This window comes from Squalius cephalus (genome assembly GCF_949319135.1).
Source record: "Squalius cephalus genome assembly, chromosome: 5".
In the NCBI taxonomy this organism is placed as follows: Eukaryota; Metazoa; Chordata; class Actinopteri; order Cypriniformes; family Leuciscidae; genus Squalius; species Squalius cephalus.
This window is the reverse complement of record NC_137126.1, coordinates 5,589,663-5,604,487: the sequence shown is the minus strand read 5'-3', so window position 1 is coordinate 5,604,487 and position 14,825 is coordinate 5,589,663. Positions and strand designations below refer to the sequence as shown.

At 36.9% G+C, this 14,825-nt stretch overlaps 3 protein-coding genes across 5 annotated transcripts in view; 1 reads left to right on the top strand and 2 right to left on the bottom strand.

Moving 5' to 3' along the window:
- LOC307159391 (uncharacterized protein) overlaps positions 1 to 14,825 on the top strand; it is a 216,538-nt gene that overhangs the window by 172,033 nt on the left and 29,680 nt on the right. The gene's annotated exons all lie outside the window — the stretch shown is intronic.
- On the bottom strand, positions 714 to 4,153 carry LOC307159401 (putative defense protein 3). Its single transcript, XM_079872748.1, has 5 exons — positions 3,725 to 4,153; positions 2,405 to 2,517; positions 1,407 to 1,516; positions 1,169 to 1,233; positions 714 to 925 (listed from the first exon to the last, which is right to left on the bottom strand). The coding sequence occupies exons 1-5, from the start codon at positions 3,915 to 3,917 to the stop codon at positions 819 to 821; spliced, it is 588 nt and encodes a 195-aa protein (XP_079728874.1). The 5' UTR covers positions 3,918 to 4,153; the 3' UTR covers positions 714 to 818.
- LOC307159380 (U3 small nucleolar RNA-associated protein 14 homolog A) overlaps positions 6,733 to 14,825 on the bottom strand; it is a 23,733-nt gene continuing 15,640 nt past the window's right edge. For 2 of the 3 annotated variants that reach the window (XM_079872707.1, XM_079872709.1), the window contains 4 exons: positions 14,207 to 14,613; positions 13,738 to 13,922; positions 7,451 to 7,550; positions 6,733 to 7,161 (listed from right to left, as the gene is read on the bottom strand). In XM_079872707.1, the coding sequence (XP_079728833.1) occupies positions 6,862 to 7,161; positions 7,451 to 7,550; positions 13,738 to 13,922; positions 14,207 to 14,613 (992 nt within the window). In that variant the 3' untranslated portion in view covers positions 6,733 to 6,861. The remainder of the gene's footprint in view (positions 7,162 to 7,450; positions 7,551 to 13,737; positions 13,923 to 14,206; positions 14,614 to 14,825) is intronic. The other variant, XM_079872708.1, reaches the window with a different exon arrangement.

The following is a 14,825-nucleotide window of genomic DNA, read 5'->3' as shown; positions in this document are numbered from 1 at the left end:
TAAAAACAGTGTGGGATAAAATTCTAAATCTTCTCCATTGAAGACAGCACACAGCCTCCAGTTGACACATATTTAATGCAAATCTAGATACAGACATACAAATGTTAATTTGAGCAGATATAATCCAGACACATGGGCGACCAGTGTAGACATGATGATATTGGACTAATGCGACCACATCTTCTGGACCTGCTCAGAGCTCCTGAGGTTCCTGGGTTTTAAAAGAGCTGTGCTTTATTAACGGAGATAATGGGTCATCCATCTAAAAGTGTTTTACAGTAGTCCACCATTGAAGTTATGATAGATACATAAATGTCTTCAAAATGACAATTACTGTCAAATATGACGCCCAATAACTGAATCATCAATGTGTCATAAAACCAAAGAGTTGATGAAATGACTATGGAAGTCAATGAGGCTGTCTGGTTACCAACATTCTTCAAAATATCTTCTTTTGTGTTCAACAGAAGAAAGATGCTCATACAGGTTTGGAACAATTTGAGAGTGAGTAAATAATAACAGCATTTTCATTTTTGGATGAACTATCCCTTTAATTCTTTGGTATTTTTTTTGTAATGTTTCTGATTTCTCACCAGAGTAGCAAAATCTGAGTTTATGCACAAGGCATAATGTATATTCAGCTGGGCATTAAATAAAACCCGAAATAAACCAAAAGAACATTCTAGTACTTTTTTTTTTTTTACTATCCGCTAAATATAAGTCAGACAAATGAAATTGTGCATCTAAATATTCAATGCTGATTAAATATTTTATATGGAGTAACTGAGCTAGTATAATTTACTCTGTCTGGATCATCCTTAAGCAAATAGACATTGAACATTTGCCATCAGAACAACAAGAAGTATCAGGACAGGTGTGGCAGTTCTTCCAGCACTATTGTTCACATCAAGCGATGTTCCTCCACCTGATGATAGGAGAGAAAATGCCTCAGTTGTGGGAACAAACACGTCACAATATTCTTCTTTTAAATATTTCCCACCAAAGGCATACGCAAAATATGTGAAAACATTCAAGCATGAAAACCTATTCTAGTAGAGCCCAACATCTGAATCAAGACTTTGTACAAGGGTATTGTGACAGCGTTTTAATTCTACATAAAATGTACAAAACTATAGGGAATTATCCGATTGTTTCCACTGTTACTCACTTTGGGTCAGAGTCGGCGACTTCACATTTACCCAGAACACACTGCGCTGCTGAGCTACGGTGGCCCTGAGGAAGTAGTGGACAAATAATGAAGGGTTTTAAACATTTCTATGGGAGGAAAAAAAGCATTCAAATATCACAGTCTTCATTTTTCACAACTTGAACCAAATACAACTTCCATCATTAGTAGGCCTCCAGTCATGCAGTATCAGTTTGAGATTGTAACTGTTCACTCTTACATGAAGAAGATGCTCTTTGCTGTAGCCGGTGGAGTCCAGGTATAGACGGTGGAGTTGTTTTTGATTAAGGTGTTGGCATGTGTGATGGCTCCTTGCTGGTTTTCTGAACACTAGGGAACACAAGTGACATTCAGAAACTACAATTACCAAATCTATCGACCTTATTTTCAACACAAGAGTGGGAGCGGCCATTTGCAAATCAAATGTGTCTGGCTTCCGATGTCATTCGCTTCCAGTTATTCATTTCCAGTTACGCTGCTTGATATTGCAAACGGGTATTTCCTTTCCTCAAACCATATTATTTGAATGTATTGTCATAATAACACACTGGTTTGTAGTGCAGATCGTTTTACCTTTACTGCACTTTGTTATTTTTCTACTTATTTACATATAGGCTTAGTCCCCAATGAATCGAAAGTCTCGCACATTCACAGAAAATAGTTTACTTCCGACCGCGTTACAAAATACGGAGGATAACGGCTGTGATTTACTTATAGGTATACTATGGTTATACCTCCAAAGACAAGGAAGCCAGTTTAAATCTTACAAAATGGTTATATATGTGAAATCCCTCAGAAGAATCGCAGTTTGCATGACATTTGGAGCATGGAAACTTTGATCATCATGGTCATTTTTTGGGGTGCAGTGCAGTCTAATATTTCTAAATTAAGTGGTTCTGTCTTATTTAAATCATTTCTAATCATATTACCCTTCTATTGTACCACGCACAGGTACGATGTCTGCTAAAGGGCGTTTCATCTGGAAGACATCTGTTATGTACAAACATCTGATAAGCATCTTAGAAAAAGAAATCTAAACGAATAAATCATAAAGACATTTTCTAGATGTCTAATTTAACATCTGACAGGAAACAGAGACATATTGCAGGTGAGCAAAATACATTTTGCAGATGTAAATGCAGACATCAAATAGACGTCTCCATGATATGTGTGTGTGTGTGTGTGTGTGTGTCAGATATAGCCCACAGAAAGCCTCACCACTAAGAACTTTGTGTTGCTTGGAGGAGTCTGCCAGGTTCCTAATGCTTTAGTGTCAGATCCAGAGCGAGCCTCAAGGAGAACGCCACTATAGTCTGGACCTTTGATTACAACTGAATAACAACAAATTAATAAACATTTTCAGTTGGAGATGCTATCACCACTTTAACCCCATGTTAGGTATTGATATGATATATCCCCTCCAGACATCACTTTTGGCCACTATTGTATTTGTTTTCAGTGACCCTACAAGTTTGATTAAACCAAAATATGAGGAAACTATTTTATATATATTTAAAATATATATATTTTAAATATGAGGGAAGAACAAAACACCTGGTTTAACTCAACTAAACCTATTTATCTGACAATATTATTTAGCAAATAAAAAATAGGCAAACTGCAGCCACAGGTTTTATTTTATAAAAAAGAATGCTTAGAAAAATAAAAAGCTCACAGGAAAAAGCATACACTGACTACAGCATAATCATTTATTAATATTTTGTTGGCTCTCTATTGTTTCTGCATGTGTTACTAGTTTCTTTGAATGTCAGCGTGGCCAAAATTATTATTTGGCATGTTTCATTGCATTATCAATTAAAAACAATAAAATAAAACAATTGACTCCAAGCACATCTACACAATATGCTTAAAAAAATCTTAAAAAAAAAAAAAAATAGCATTTGAAAATAGGATGAAGGCCACTACTGTACAACTGTACATGCCTAAGAAATTAAATTGCAGAATAACTTAAAAATGCAGTTAATATATTAACAGAAATTGGCCTGAGTGTTATGAACTCCATGGTGACAAAGATGCAATTAAAAAAACAAGGTAAAACAGAACCAAACCAAAGTCATCTCTGTTCATTTTTAATCCTGACACATTTAGCCTATGGACAATACACTTTTATTTCTTGATTGAGAGTTTCCCATGACATAAAACTTCTTGGTATTCTAAATATGGATGATTTACATCAGTGGTTCTCAACTCCAGTCCTCGGGACCGCTGCTCTGCACATTTTGTATGTCTCTCTTATCTGACACGCTCAGTTCAGTTCATGGAGTCTCTCTTAACGAGCTGATGATCTGATTCAGGTGTGTTAAATAAGGGAGACATACAAAATGTGCAGAGCAGCGGGTCCCGAGGACTGGAGTTGAGAACCACTGATTTACATGACAGTTTAGTGAGAACTTTGAATTCAGTCGCGCAGATCTGGGAAGAAATCATGCATGCAGGATGTCAAGAATTAATTAATAAAATGTTTCTTCTAAAAACAGCAGTGAGTGAGCCGTCGTATTTTCTCCGAATGGTCCTCACCTGTGATGGGTTGTCCAGGCTGTAAAGTGGCGCTGCTCGTCTGGATGGTGTATGGAGCAGGGTTCGGCTGGGGTAGTATTCCTCCATGCCTCGGCATCATATCCGCACATGCTGAAGCTGGAGCCCCGTTAGGAAAGGACAGAGCAGACGTCAAAACTTGAAGTATGACCACCCCGAAAAACACAGCGTCCATCGTTCCTGAAACAGCGTTTTTAACAGCTCATTTGAAATAACAACATCCAACACAAACAAATGTATACACACAGATACTTGCAGTGGACATACGACTTTTGAAAGGCACTTTTGCTGAGTCACAATTGCATACAAAATGGATCCTTCACGGTAACACGCCATGCTGCCCCTCCCGTGCATAACGTATTCACATGGGGTCAGGTGAGACGGATTCTCCTCGGTTACGGGAATTTGTCCTTGATCTGGACAAAGAAACAAAGACAGCCTCTGTTAGGAAGGAAATAAGCATGGAAATGTGTAATTCGACTTGCCAGACTCATGCTCGTCCCACTGATATGAGGGTTGGTTGGTCATGGGGGGATCTAAGAATTGGGTGTTTGGTAAACAGCCTTTTTTCTTAGTGTGATGACATTCACTAGTTAAATTGTTAAAAACTTACGTTAAAGGCTTTATTATTCAGAAAATGTACACAGACCTACAGCAGCCTTAAAGTGTTTATAGTCTTAAGCCTTATGATCACAAAAAAATAAAGAAATGACCAAATGTCAAACACGTTTCTACTCGTCTTTGCAATGACTCCACCAGTTGGAGTGAAGGTGATTTTTTGAAGGCATGTTCACACAGGTGGTTTATCACAATGAAATGTTACCAATTAAAATCATGAAATACCACTTTCATCATGCTATTATAGGCTATTATCTTTTGAATCCTAACAAACATGAATGTGGCATGTTTTACTTAAAATGTGAGCTTGCTGTCTTCGTTTGACTTCCATTGTATGGACAAAAAAAAAAAGAAAACCATACAACAGCATTGAGACATTTCTCAAAATATCTTCTTTTATCTTCCACAGAAGAAAGAATATCATACAGGTTTGGAACAACATGAGTGAGTAAACGGCACAATTTTAGTTTTAACTAAAAAGATTTTTACAGCAGCGTCTTTAAGTTAGTCTTGACATTTTTTTCTTCCATACTGGTCATAATTTTCTTTAAGGCAATTACACAAAAAGGTAGATTGGTCCAAGACTGATTAGCCTTAACTAGTTGGACAGACTAGCTCTTGAGACAGTGTAAGGCCTGCCCAATCGGTCCAACGACTGTCTTGTCGGCTTGGCAAAGTAATTTAGTTCCAATTAAACTTTTATCTGACTCTATTTTATCACAACCTCTAATTTAGGTTGGAATGCCAATTGGTTATTGGTCATTTATATAATAGTTTGGCTACACATTTGATTATTCTATTCAACTCTGTACTTTATATTTTACCCATTCATTAGGAATCTATGTCGCTTTGAGGTCCTCTCGACGGCCGTTTAACGCGGGTCTCATGATCACAATCTCATCAGTTTTTGGTCACTAAGCAGAGGTAATTGGCTAATATCCTAGATGGTCGCATTCACGCTTAGTCTATCTATGATATTTTGTATAGCCCCCATGGATCTGGATACACTTGAATTAAAATAACACTGTAGTCAGAGGTCATGGCCACTACTACAGATATAAGCCAACCAATATTACTTCTCTGATAGTAGCTTTGGGTTTGTAGGCTACACTCAACACTGGACCTTAGTACGTTACTAATCTGACACATCTTTGCGGTAACATACGCATTCGCTTAATCTACTTGGGAAAATAATTTCAGAGTAATGCTGCCTTCACTTGCTATGGAAAAGATGATATTTCCCACTTGTGAACTGGTATTTACCAGTGTGTTGTGTTCAAGTGCTTTTGTTGTCGTAATGTAGTACCCGCAAGGTCTGTGTCAGTAGAGTATCTTTTTTATCTTTACAAAAAACAAAAAAACGTAAATGTGGTGCTTTCTGATGATTAAAACATAATAATTTAAAAAATAAAGCATGACATAAAATGATTAAATATGAACCAAGGAAATTGCGGCGAAGTTGAAAATTGAGTGTTAACGCATTATATTACAATCGTTAATGACACAACATTGTATAGGCTACAAAAGCTATCCGCTAACAGTATTCATGACTCTTGCGTTGCTCTCCGCCATTTTGAAAAGGTCAAAGGTTATCTCATCTTGGCAACTCGTGCATCAAAATATTCTACGAGCTGCCCAGTGGAAAATACCACATGAGGGGGTGTTCATGTGCATTTTCCACGTCGGCTTTTGGTATTTACCATAATTACCATAACACTGCTAAATGTATTATGCCAATTAAATAATAAATTCAAAGATAATCAATACAAAACATAAAATGCTCAGAGATAAAGAGTAAAAGATGTACCTGACTCAGGAAAATATTATACATGAGGCTGAGTGTCTGAAATACATTTCTTTATAAACTCAGCCCACGACAGAAACCTAAACTGGTGCTAAATATGAGAATTTGCATTCATCATGGTCTCCAGAGTTTACACCTATTGAGGACAGGATGGCATTTGCATGGAAGACAAATCCGCCTTTGTAGGCAAGATCTCTCTAAACTCTTAAAAACGTATTACCTTTTGTTTTATAGTGTAATCTATAGTGTTGTATGATAATTGTTCTCATTAAACCATTTAGATTTTTGGGTGAATTTCAGGTGATCTCAGCATGAGAGAGAAGGAATGGGGGAAAATAAGTGAAGGGAAAGAAATGTAAATTAATACAATACTGAGGTGATTGATTTCGTCTTTGGTGGGGATGCTAGTTTCTCTAGAGAGAGTGCAAATGATAATTTCCTTTGTTTTCTCAGAGAGTTGCCCTCTCTTCCAGTCTCACAACAGTCTGAATTTAGAGGCCGTTCACACAACTGGCCCCTGTAGTGGGTGTACACTCATCTATCATTCGTCAGTTACATACAAATCAATATATGTGTGAAATGAAAAGAAATACAAAAAGTTTGTTTGGTGATTTATTAGAGATGTCTTCTTGAAACATTTTCCTCACAACAAATAAAATCTATATCCATTGACGGAAGTCACAAATTTCCAAGTCTGTTACTTTTTCCTCTTCTGTGATCTTCTTTGATTTCTTTCTGATGGCCGTTTTGCGCCCCTTCTCGCCCCTTTGTCCTCTCTAAACATGATTGCTGGTCCTTTAGCCGCTGGCGTTGTGGTCCTATTCTTTATGAAGTCCTCTTTGACCATAGGCTCGATGATCGCACCCATTGTAGTGACAACTTTAGGCTTTGTCATCTTCTTCACAACGCTCTGTGTGTTCCACGTCGGCCCAATAGGAGTACGGATGCAAGATTCAAACTGCGCCGTGTTTTCAAAGGGAAACGGTAGATGACTAACCTAAGAAAAACAACAACAATAATTAGAGAAATACAGGATTGGGCTTCCTTTCAAATCATCAGATAGCATTTGAATTGGCCGCACTCAGGATGTTGAATTGAATTTCAGCTCCCGTCACTTGTTACAGTCAATGCAAAAAAAATAAATTCAACAAAATCATCTATTTTGTTTAGCATCTCAAATTCAGAAATTCAATGCACTCACAAAAATGAGATTCTAATACTCAATATATCATACTATCAATTTCATATTTTTGAGTGTTGCATGCAATTGCCAGGCGATTGTTTACCTGATGGGGAGCGAGTGATGCATTTCTCTTCTCTGATATGATGACATCAGGCAGTTTCTGGTCTTGCCTTGGAGGCGGTGGGGCCATTTTCACCCTAAATCTACAGAGACAAGTGAACCGTTAGGACCATTTCGCAAATCGCTTGACCAATCACGAAACACTGGTCCAGTCCAGTCGACCAATCAGAGCACTTTGCCCTTTTCGGAAGGAGACAGAAACTAAACCAAGTGATACTGACAGACTGAGAAGAGAGAGGATGCAACAATCTCAAATATTCAAGAAATATAAGTTGTTTTTTTTACATTCAAGCATAAAAACCCATTCTAGTGGAGCCCAAAAACTAAACCAAGACTTTGTAAAAGGCAGGGTTTCTGCACATTTTTTAAAGTCAAATGTAAGACTTTTTAAGACCTTTTTAAGACCCGAAGAAATCAAAATTAATACCATGCATTAGGGGTGTGCAATATTGACAAAATATGTCTCGATCGATATTTTCAAAGTTCTGTTGGTAATAATTAGATAATATTTTACTGGTTGTGTTTCTGTGCTTGGTGCCATGGCTGGTTTAGGCCTGTTGTTGACAGCTCACAGCATATGAAGATATTCATATTTTTCATATTCTATGGAGTGGTCAGTTCACAGCAGTGACAGAAATTAACATTTTTTATTAAGGGGTAATATTTGCCATCTTAAATTGATTTCCAGGGGCATGTTCACCTATATATTGACATTTGTAGATGTATGCATCACCTTTTATGTCAAATTCTAACATTCAAATTAAATTCTATTAGAATAATTACACAATACCACTGTTACCAGTCAAATTAAATCATTAAATCAAAATCCATCTTTGCAGTGCAGAGGTGACACAGTGGCGGCATCAGATCTGGCATTAATATATTTACACTGCATTTACAATTGCATAAATAAAGCTATGAGATTGTTAAAATTAGAAATCAGTTCATATTTAACATTCTAATTAAAAAGTACTCTAAATGTGAAACTAAAGCTGCCAGTAGGTGGCGGCAAGTCACCTTTTTAATAAATGAGAGTCATTCATTCAACCGATTCGTTCGGCTGATTCATTCGGGAAAGAAGCAAGTGATTGTTCATTGAATCATTAAATTGATTCGTTTAAAACGCGGATTCCAGTCAAAAACTCATCGCTGTCTGTTGCATTGAGACTCTGCTATGGCTTCATTTTGAAATTCTCGTCAGCGAAATAAAGTGAAAACAAACAATATTGACAATACTGTTTATAAAATTTTACTCACAATGTTAATTTATTGTTAATTACTGTTATATAAATGAATAATCACATTTGCAATTGTGCACGGGAAAATGGAAGTCTTGCTGATGTGATATTGTAGGTCTATGATAACAACATAATATGATATAAATATGAGACAAAAACTCATGGGAACAGAGCCTACCTAACGTTATAACTGCACACATCACGCAGTGAAAGCACGAGAAACAAAAGCGATGTCAGCTCACAGTGCCTCGTACATCGTTAAAACAATGATTACAATATCATAATAGACAATACACATCGCACACCACTACGCACATAAAGACTGAACTTAGAACTGACATTTACCAACTCACTTCTTCTCTCCTCCTGTTTCGCGCGTGCAGGAGACGGACGAAATGCTGCCGCGAATGACGCGAAATGTCACGTGAACAAGCAAATCCACAAAGAAAGAATAATAAATAAAAAAAGTACGCTAATTAGATGGTTCTAATTTAGAAAACATTTAGATATGTTTAAGTCAAATTGCCATCGAAAATTTAAGACCTTTCATAAGTAAAAATAAGACTTTTTAAGACTTTTAAAGGCCTTAAATTTTAAAAATCTAATTTAAGACTTTTTAAGACTTTAAGGATCCGCGGACACCCTGAAAGGGCATTATGGGTCCTCTTTAATGGTAGCACTTGTTTCAAACCGTTCATTAAGTTTTTGTTGTTGTAACCCTTTTTACATGAACAGTATTAAATGACTGTGTTGTTAACTATTGGGAACTTTAGAGAAAAGCTGCATTACCTAAAACAGCAGCCCAAAACAATACATTCAATATAAAGTCAATTGGTTACATTCAACTCAATGTTTCATCACATTAATTCGCATTATTATTTCTCTGTCGGTGTGGCCAAGATGATGTCAGTCAAAAAAGGAAAGTTATTACATTTTGATCACAGATTACAAAAACATTTTTTCCTCAGGAATAATGTGCACTGATGTTTGGAAAAAGGGGAAATTTGGATTGCATGTTGACTATATATGTTTAAAGGTTAAGTGTGTAATTTCTGGTCAACTTGCATCACCAGACAGAACTGCTAAAACAATGACTGGTTTCAAACACTCCCCTTGTCTCAACCAATAGCTTGAGTTTGAAATGAAGCGGTTTGTGAGTCAGTGTCTCCATTTATGGTCGTTAAATGCTCAGACAAATGGAGCATTTTGAGAGTCACAGTGTTTTGGATGGTAATCAACAAATGGCTTATAGTTGTCTCTGCATATTAAAGTCCATGTGAATCAGCTTGATAAGATCGGTTTTCCCTCGAAGTGTTGACATTTCCAATTTAAACATGAAGAGCACATGCCTTTTTGAAACAGGAAAAAACCCAGTAGCATTTAGCATACATTTAAGATTAAGATGTTTGACGTTGTTCATAGAATATTGTGTGTAAATTTAAAACCTAGTCCACTTCAATACTGTGCATTGTGGGTACAGCAATAATATACAAGAAGGCTGACTTATAAACTTGTACTAAGTTATCGGTAGTGGTCTCAGTAATATTGATGATATCATGTGATGATATTAATGCATCAACAGTTTAAAAAAAAAAGATTGTTCCAATTAAATTAGTAAATTTTGTGCATTGCCAGTTGAGTTGTGTGAGCTGAAGAGTACCGTAAATGAACAAAAAACGTGTTATTTAATGATTTCTATGAGATTCATCAGACATGCACAACAAATGTCAAATAAATTAAATTGAATTGTATCTATGCAAAATGACGCAAATGCTATTGAATTTACGCAAAGTGAATTTAAGGGCGTGTTTACACCTGGTCACTTCATGCGTGTTTACTGATCAGATAGCTATCTGATTTATCAAAATTATTCCATTTACACAGTCACATAAATGTGTTTGTACAAAACCAGGGTTGCTGCACATTTTTTAAAGTCAAATTTAAGGCTTTTTAAGACCTTTTTAAGACCTGATGAAATCAAAATCAATACCGTACATTAGGAGTGTATGCAGAAATTATTTCTTTATTTATGGGCAAAATTTGCCATCTTAAATAGATTTCCAGGGGCATTTTCAGCTATATATGGACATTTTTAGATGTATGCAACACATTTTATGTCAAATTCTAACATTAAAACTAAATTCTATTAGAATAACACAATACCACTCTTACCAGTCAAATTAAATCATTAAATCAAAATCCATCTTTGCAGTGGAGAGGTGACACAGAAGCAGCATCAGAACTGGCATTAATATAATTACACTGCATTTAAAATTGCATAAATAAAGATATGAGATATATTTTTTTAATTCAATATTTAAATATGAAATGATTTATAATTTTAACATTTTAATTAAAGGGTAGCTACTTTAAACATGAAACTAAAACCACCAGTAGGTGGCGGCAAGTCACCGTTTTAAGTGAGTTGAGGGAGTCATTCATTCAACCGATTTGTTCAAACGCGGATTTCAGTCAAAAACAATCATCGCTGTCTGTTGCATTGAGACTGCTACAGTTTCATTCTGAAATTCTCATCGGCAAAATAATAGGAAAACAATTGTACGAGACTATAAAAACTCACAATGTTAATTTATTGTTCATTTAACTGTAAAATATCCCATTTGCAATTGTGCACAGTAAAACGGCACTCTTGTTCATGTGAATATTGTATTATAACAACATATGATATAAATATAAGACAAAAACTCATTTGAGGACATACCTATAACTGTACTGACACATCACGCAGGGAAAGCAGGAGAGACAAATGCGATGTCAGTTCGCGGTGCCTCTTACATCGTTAAAACAATGATTACAATATCATAATAGACAATACATATCGCACAGACGCACACCACTACGCACATAAAGAATAAACTTACAACTGAAATGACATTTACCTATTTTCTTCTCCTCGCGTGCAGGAGACAGACATAATGCTGCCACGAATGACGCAAATTGTCACATGAACAAGCAAAACCACAAAGAAAGAATAATAAAAAATAAAATGTAAGCTAATTATATAGTTTTAAATTGAAAAGCATTTAGATATGTCTTAATCAAAATGTCATCTAAAATTTAAGTCATTTATTGCCTTAAATTAAAAAAATCTAATTTAAGACTTTTTAAGGACCGCGGGAACCCTGAAAACGGATATAAATCCGTTCAATTCCCACACTATATGCAGATTTAGAGTTCACGTCAGTGTAAGCAACAGATATGAGCTGCATTTTATTGATCATCAGCTTATTTCAAAATCAAAGACCACAATAGAAAAGAGAGAGAGCGGCAACAGCACTGGAACGATCATTTAGTTTTATTACTTGTAATGAAGATGATTGTGTGTTGAGCGCCTGCGACTTTTTGCGGTAGTTTGCGTATTATCTTGCTGAAGAGATACACTGCTCATCTGAGGTTATATCTGGCTATAACGTCATATAGCCAATAACACTCACACGTTTCTTTTTTTTTAGCATTGTTGAGATGAATAACATTTACATAATGTGGTTTCAACAACCAGATGCATTTACACTTGTCCAGTTTTGTCTGGAAAGCGTCTCAGAACAACTCCTGAAGTGGTTTGAGTTCATCCGTCTCGAATGCGTTTCGGAGGGCATTTACACCGGGTCTTTACACAATCGGATAGCTATTCGATCTGAGAAAACGCATGAAGTGACCAAAACCATGTAATGCATATGAAAGATTCTCATAACCATGTTATGCATATGAAAGATTGACAGTGCACATACTGCATTTAACGATTTTCATCATTAAAGGAGACATATCATGCTTTTAAATTGTTCCTTTTTACATATAAATCATACATTTGTGGTCTATATAAAGCGGAACTGCAATGCTTGGGTCTGAATTCCTCATTATTATAGCTCCACGGGCCCCTTTTTTACCCCTTTTCTGAGGTGCTTCTGAGATCAACTCGTTTTGGTGCGGTCTCTTTAAATACAATTGAGACACTTCATACCCCGCCCCCTCTCCAGGTTGCAGAGGTTCAACTCCACCCCGTTCGGCCATTTTTGTAGTCTGATAGCAGAGATAGGATTATCTAGCGGCACAGAAACTTTTTATTCACACGTTATTAACAAAATGTCAACAACGGAAGACTTGTCCAGCCAGCCTTACATGTTTGAGCCAGAGTCGGAGCCGGAGCGAGATGAAAATGAAGACGACGAACCTGCAGAAGAACGTCTTCATATGGATGTATCGCAAAGGTGTGTTACTGTATTTATACATGAAACTTTGGTCTTCCGACCTTTTACCACCGTGTCGATTTATTTTGATTAATTTGTGCGAGGGAGAGAGAGCAAGACAGCGTCTAGTTTGGAGACGGTGATGTCTTGTTTACACTTTCGCCGGGCTCCGAGAGAGAGTGCGAGCGCGACCGGGTCTCTCTCTCTCTCTCTGCTCGTTCTTTCAGTTAAACATGCGCCACAAGCGCGGCAGCTCATCTACATTAGACGGTGTAATGAAGCGTGTGGGTTACTACATCCAACAACCGATCATTTTAACTTACCCTCTCGTAACTTCTGCATCCTTTAGCTTGGACTACAAAATTGCAGCGATAAATAATAATGGCGGATTGCTCGAAGTGTTGGGCTGGAAGTCAATGTCCTTATTTGGCAGTTCCGCTGCAAATACTGTGACGTAATAGTTCACAAAACGTCATAGATAACAGAAAAATCGGAACAGGTTGAAAAATAAGGCCAAAACAGAATATAAAGATATCAACGAAGCACCTGAAGAGAATAATTTAATCTTTTCTGTACTTCTAAACACTCCAAATATACAACAAAATGCATTTAAGGGCTAAAAAAGTGCATTTAGCATGATATGTCCCCTTTAAAGTGATTACAGACATTCAAAGTCATAGTTTCACTTCAATAACCGGTCTGGACGGCTTGCTGTAAGACCATAGGTAATCGCTCCAAACCAATCAGAAAACATATAATGTCAATAGCAAACAAGAAAGATTGGAAACGTTTTGAAATGTTATTAAAAACAGATTTATCACTCTTACCTTCTACGTTTCCAGCGGGAGGGTTTGAGCCCCACACCCCCCCACTCCCCCCAGCCTGGCAGGGTCAGGTCCACCACTTTGGGCCTCGCTGCAGCTTCCTGTTTCCTTTTGTCTTTCATGAAATCAGAAATGACATCATCCCCAGCGAAAGCCTCCTTGATGATAGAAATCTGTTCATCATGCTCCTAACAAGAAAGTGAAACCATTTTAAACAGGAAAAAGCAGCATTTGATGTTTCTTGCAACAACTCAAAAACTAAATGTCAAAGTTAATGGAGACAGACCGTAGTCACAGTTGATGATTCAATGGGATGTACAGAATATTAGGTCTATTTTCACAACACAAGCTAGAGTATTTTTGTCCACAAGAACACATTATACATCTATATCTGACAGTCTTGCTAGTAAAATAAAATGTGTTGTCTACCCTCATGATCTATTGGTTACATACATCCCCCCATTCAACTCACATCTTCAACCACTGTTGGCAAAAAGGGAACTTTGATGACTGTGGCTTCTTTGGTGAGTACTTCACGGAGGTTGATTTCCTTGTTCTTCTTATTGGTTGGGGCAGAAGTCGCCTCTGCAACAGCTGTTTGAGGCAGAGATGGAGCCACAGTGGGTTGCTCGAAAACCTCACCCAAAACCTCCAGATCTTCTATATTCTGGACTCGAATCGGTCCTTCATCCAAAAGTCCCTCTCCATCTTCTTGCCCTTCCTGTGACTTCTCACTCCTCATAAGCTTGAAAAGGGTGTTAAACTCAGAAACATCCACCTCCTCCTCTTCCTCCTCCTCCTCCTCTTCTTTATCATCATTCTCCTCATTGTCAGAAATCTGCACCACATCTTTGCCAACCACCTCGCTTGCATGTTCTGCTAAAAGAATACAAGACAAATAGTTTGAACGAAAATCATCACATACACTGTCAGTTAAAACTCTTAACTTTTTCAATTTTTTATTCAAATACAAGTAGGTCAAGTCTATTAAATCAACAGAAATATTGCAAAAGTAAGCAGTAAGCTGTCAAGAAGTTAAAGGCATTTTTCAATGAACAAGTATTGGATTTTCACCCCAAAATGAGAATCAT

Coding starts and splice junctions, on each gene's coding strand:
- LOC307159401 (XM_079872748.1), bottom strand. CDS start 3,917: ATGGACGCTGTGTTTTTCGGGGTGGTCATACTTCAAGTTTTGACGTCT. Junction 2,518..3,724: donor GCCTGGACAACCCATCACAG/GTGAGGACCATT, acceptor GTTGTTATTCAG/TTGTAATCAAAGGTCCAGAC. Junction 926..1,168: donor GTCGCCGACTCTGACCCAAA/GTGAGTAACAGT, acceptor TCCTATCATCAG/GTGGAGGAACATCGCTTGAT.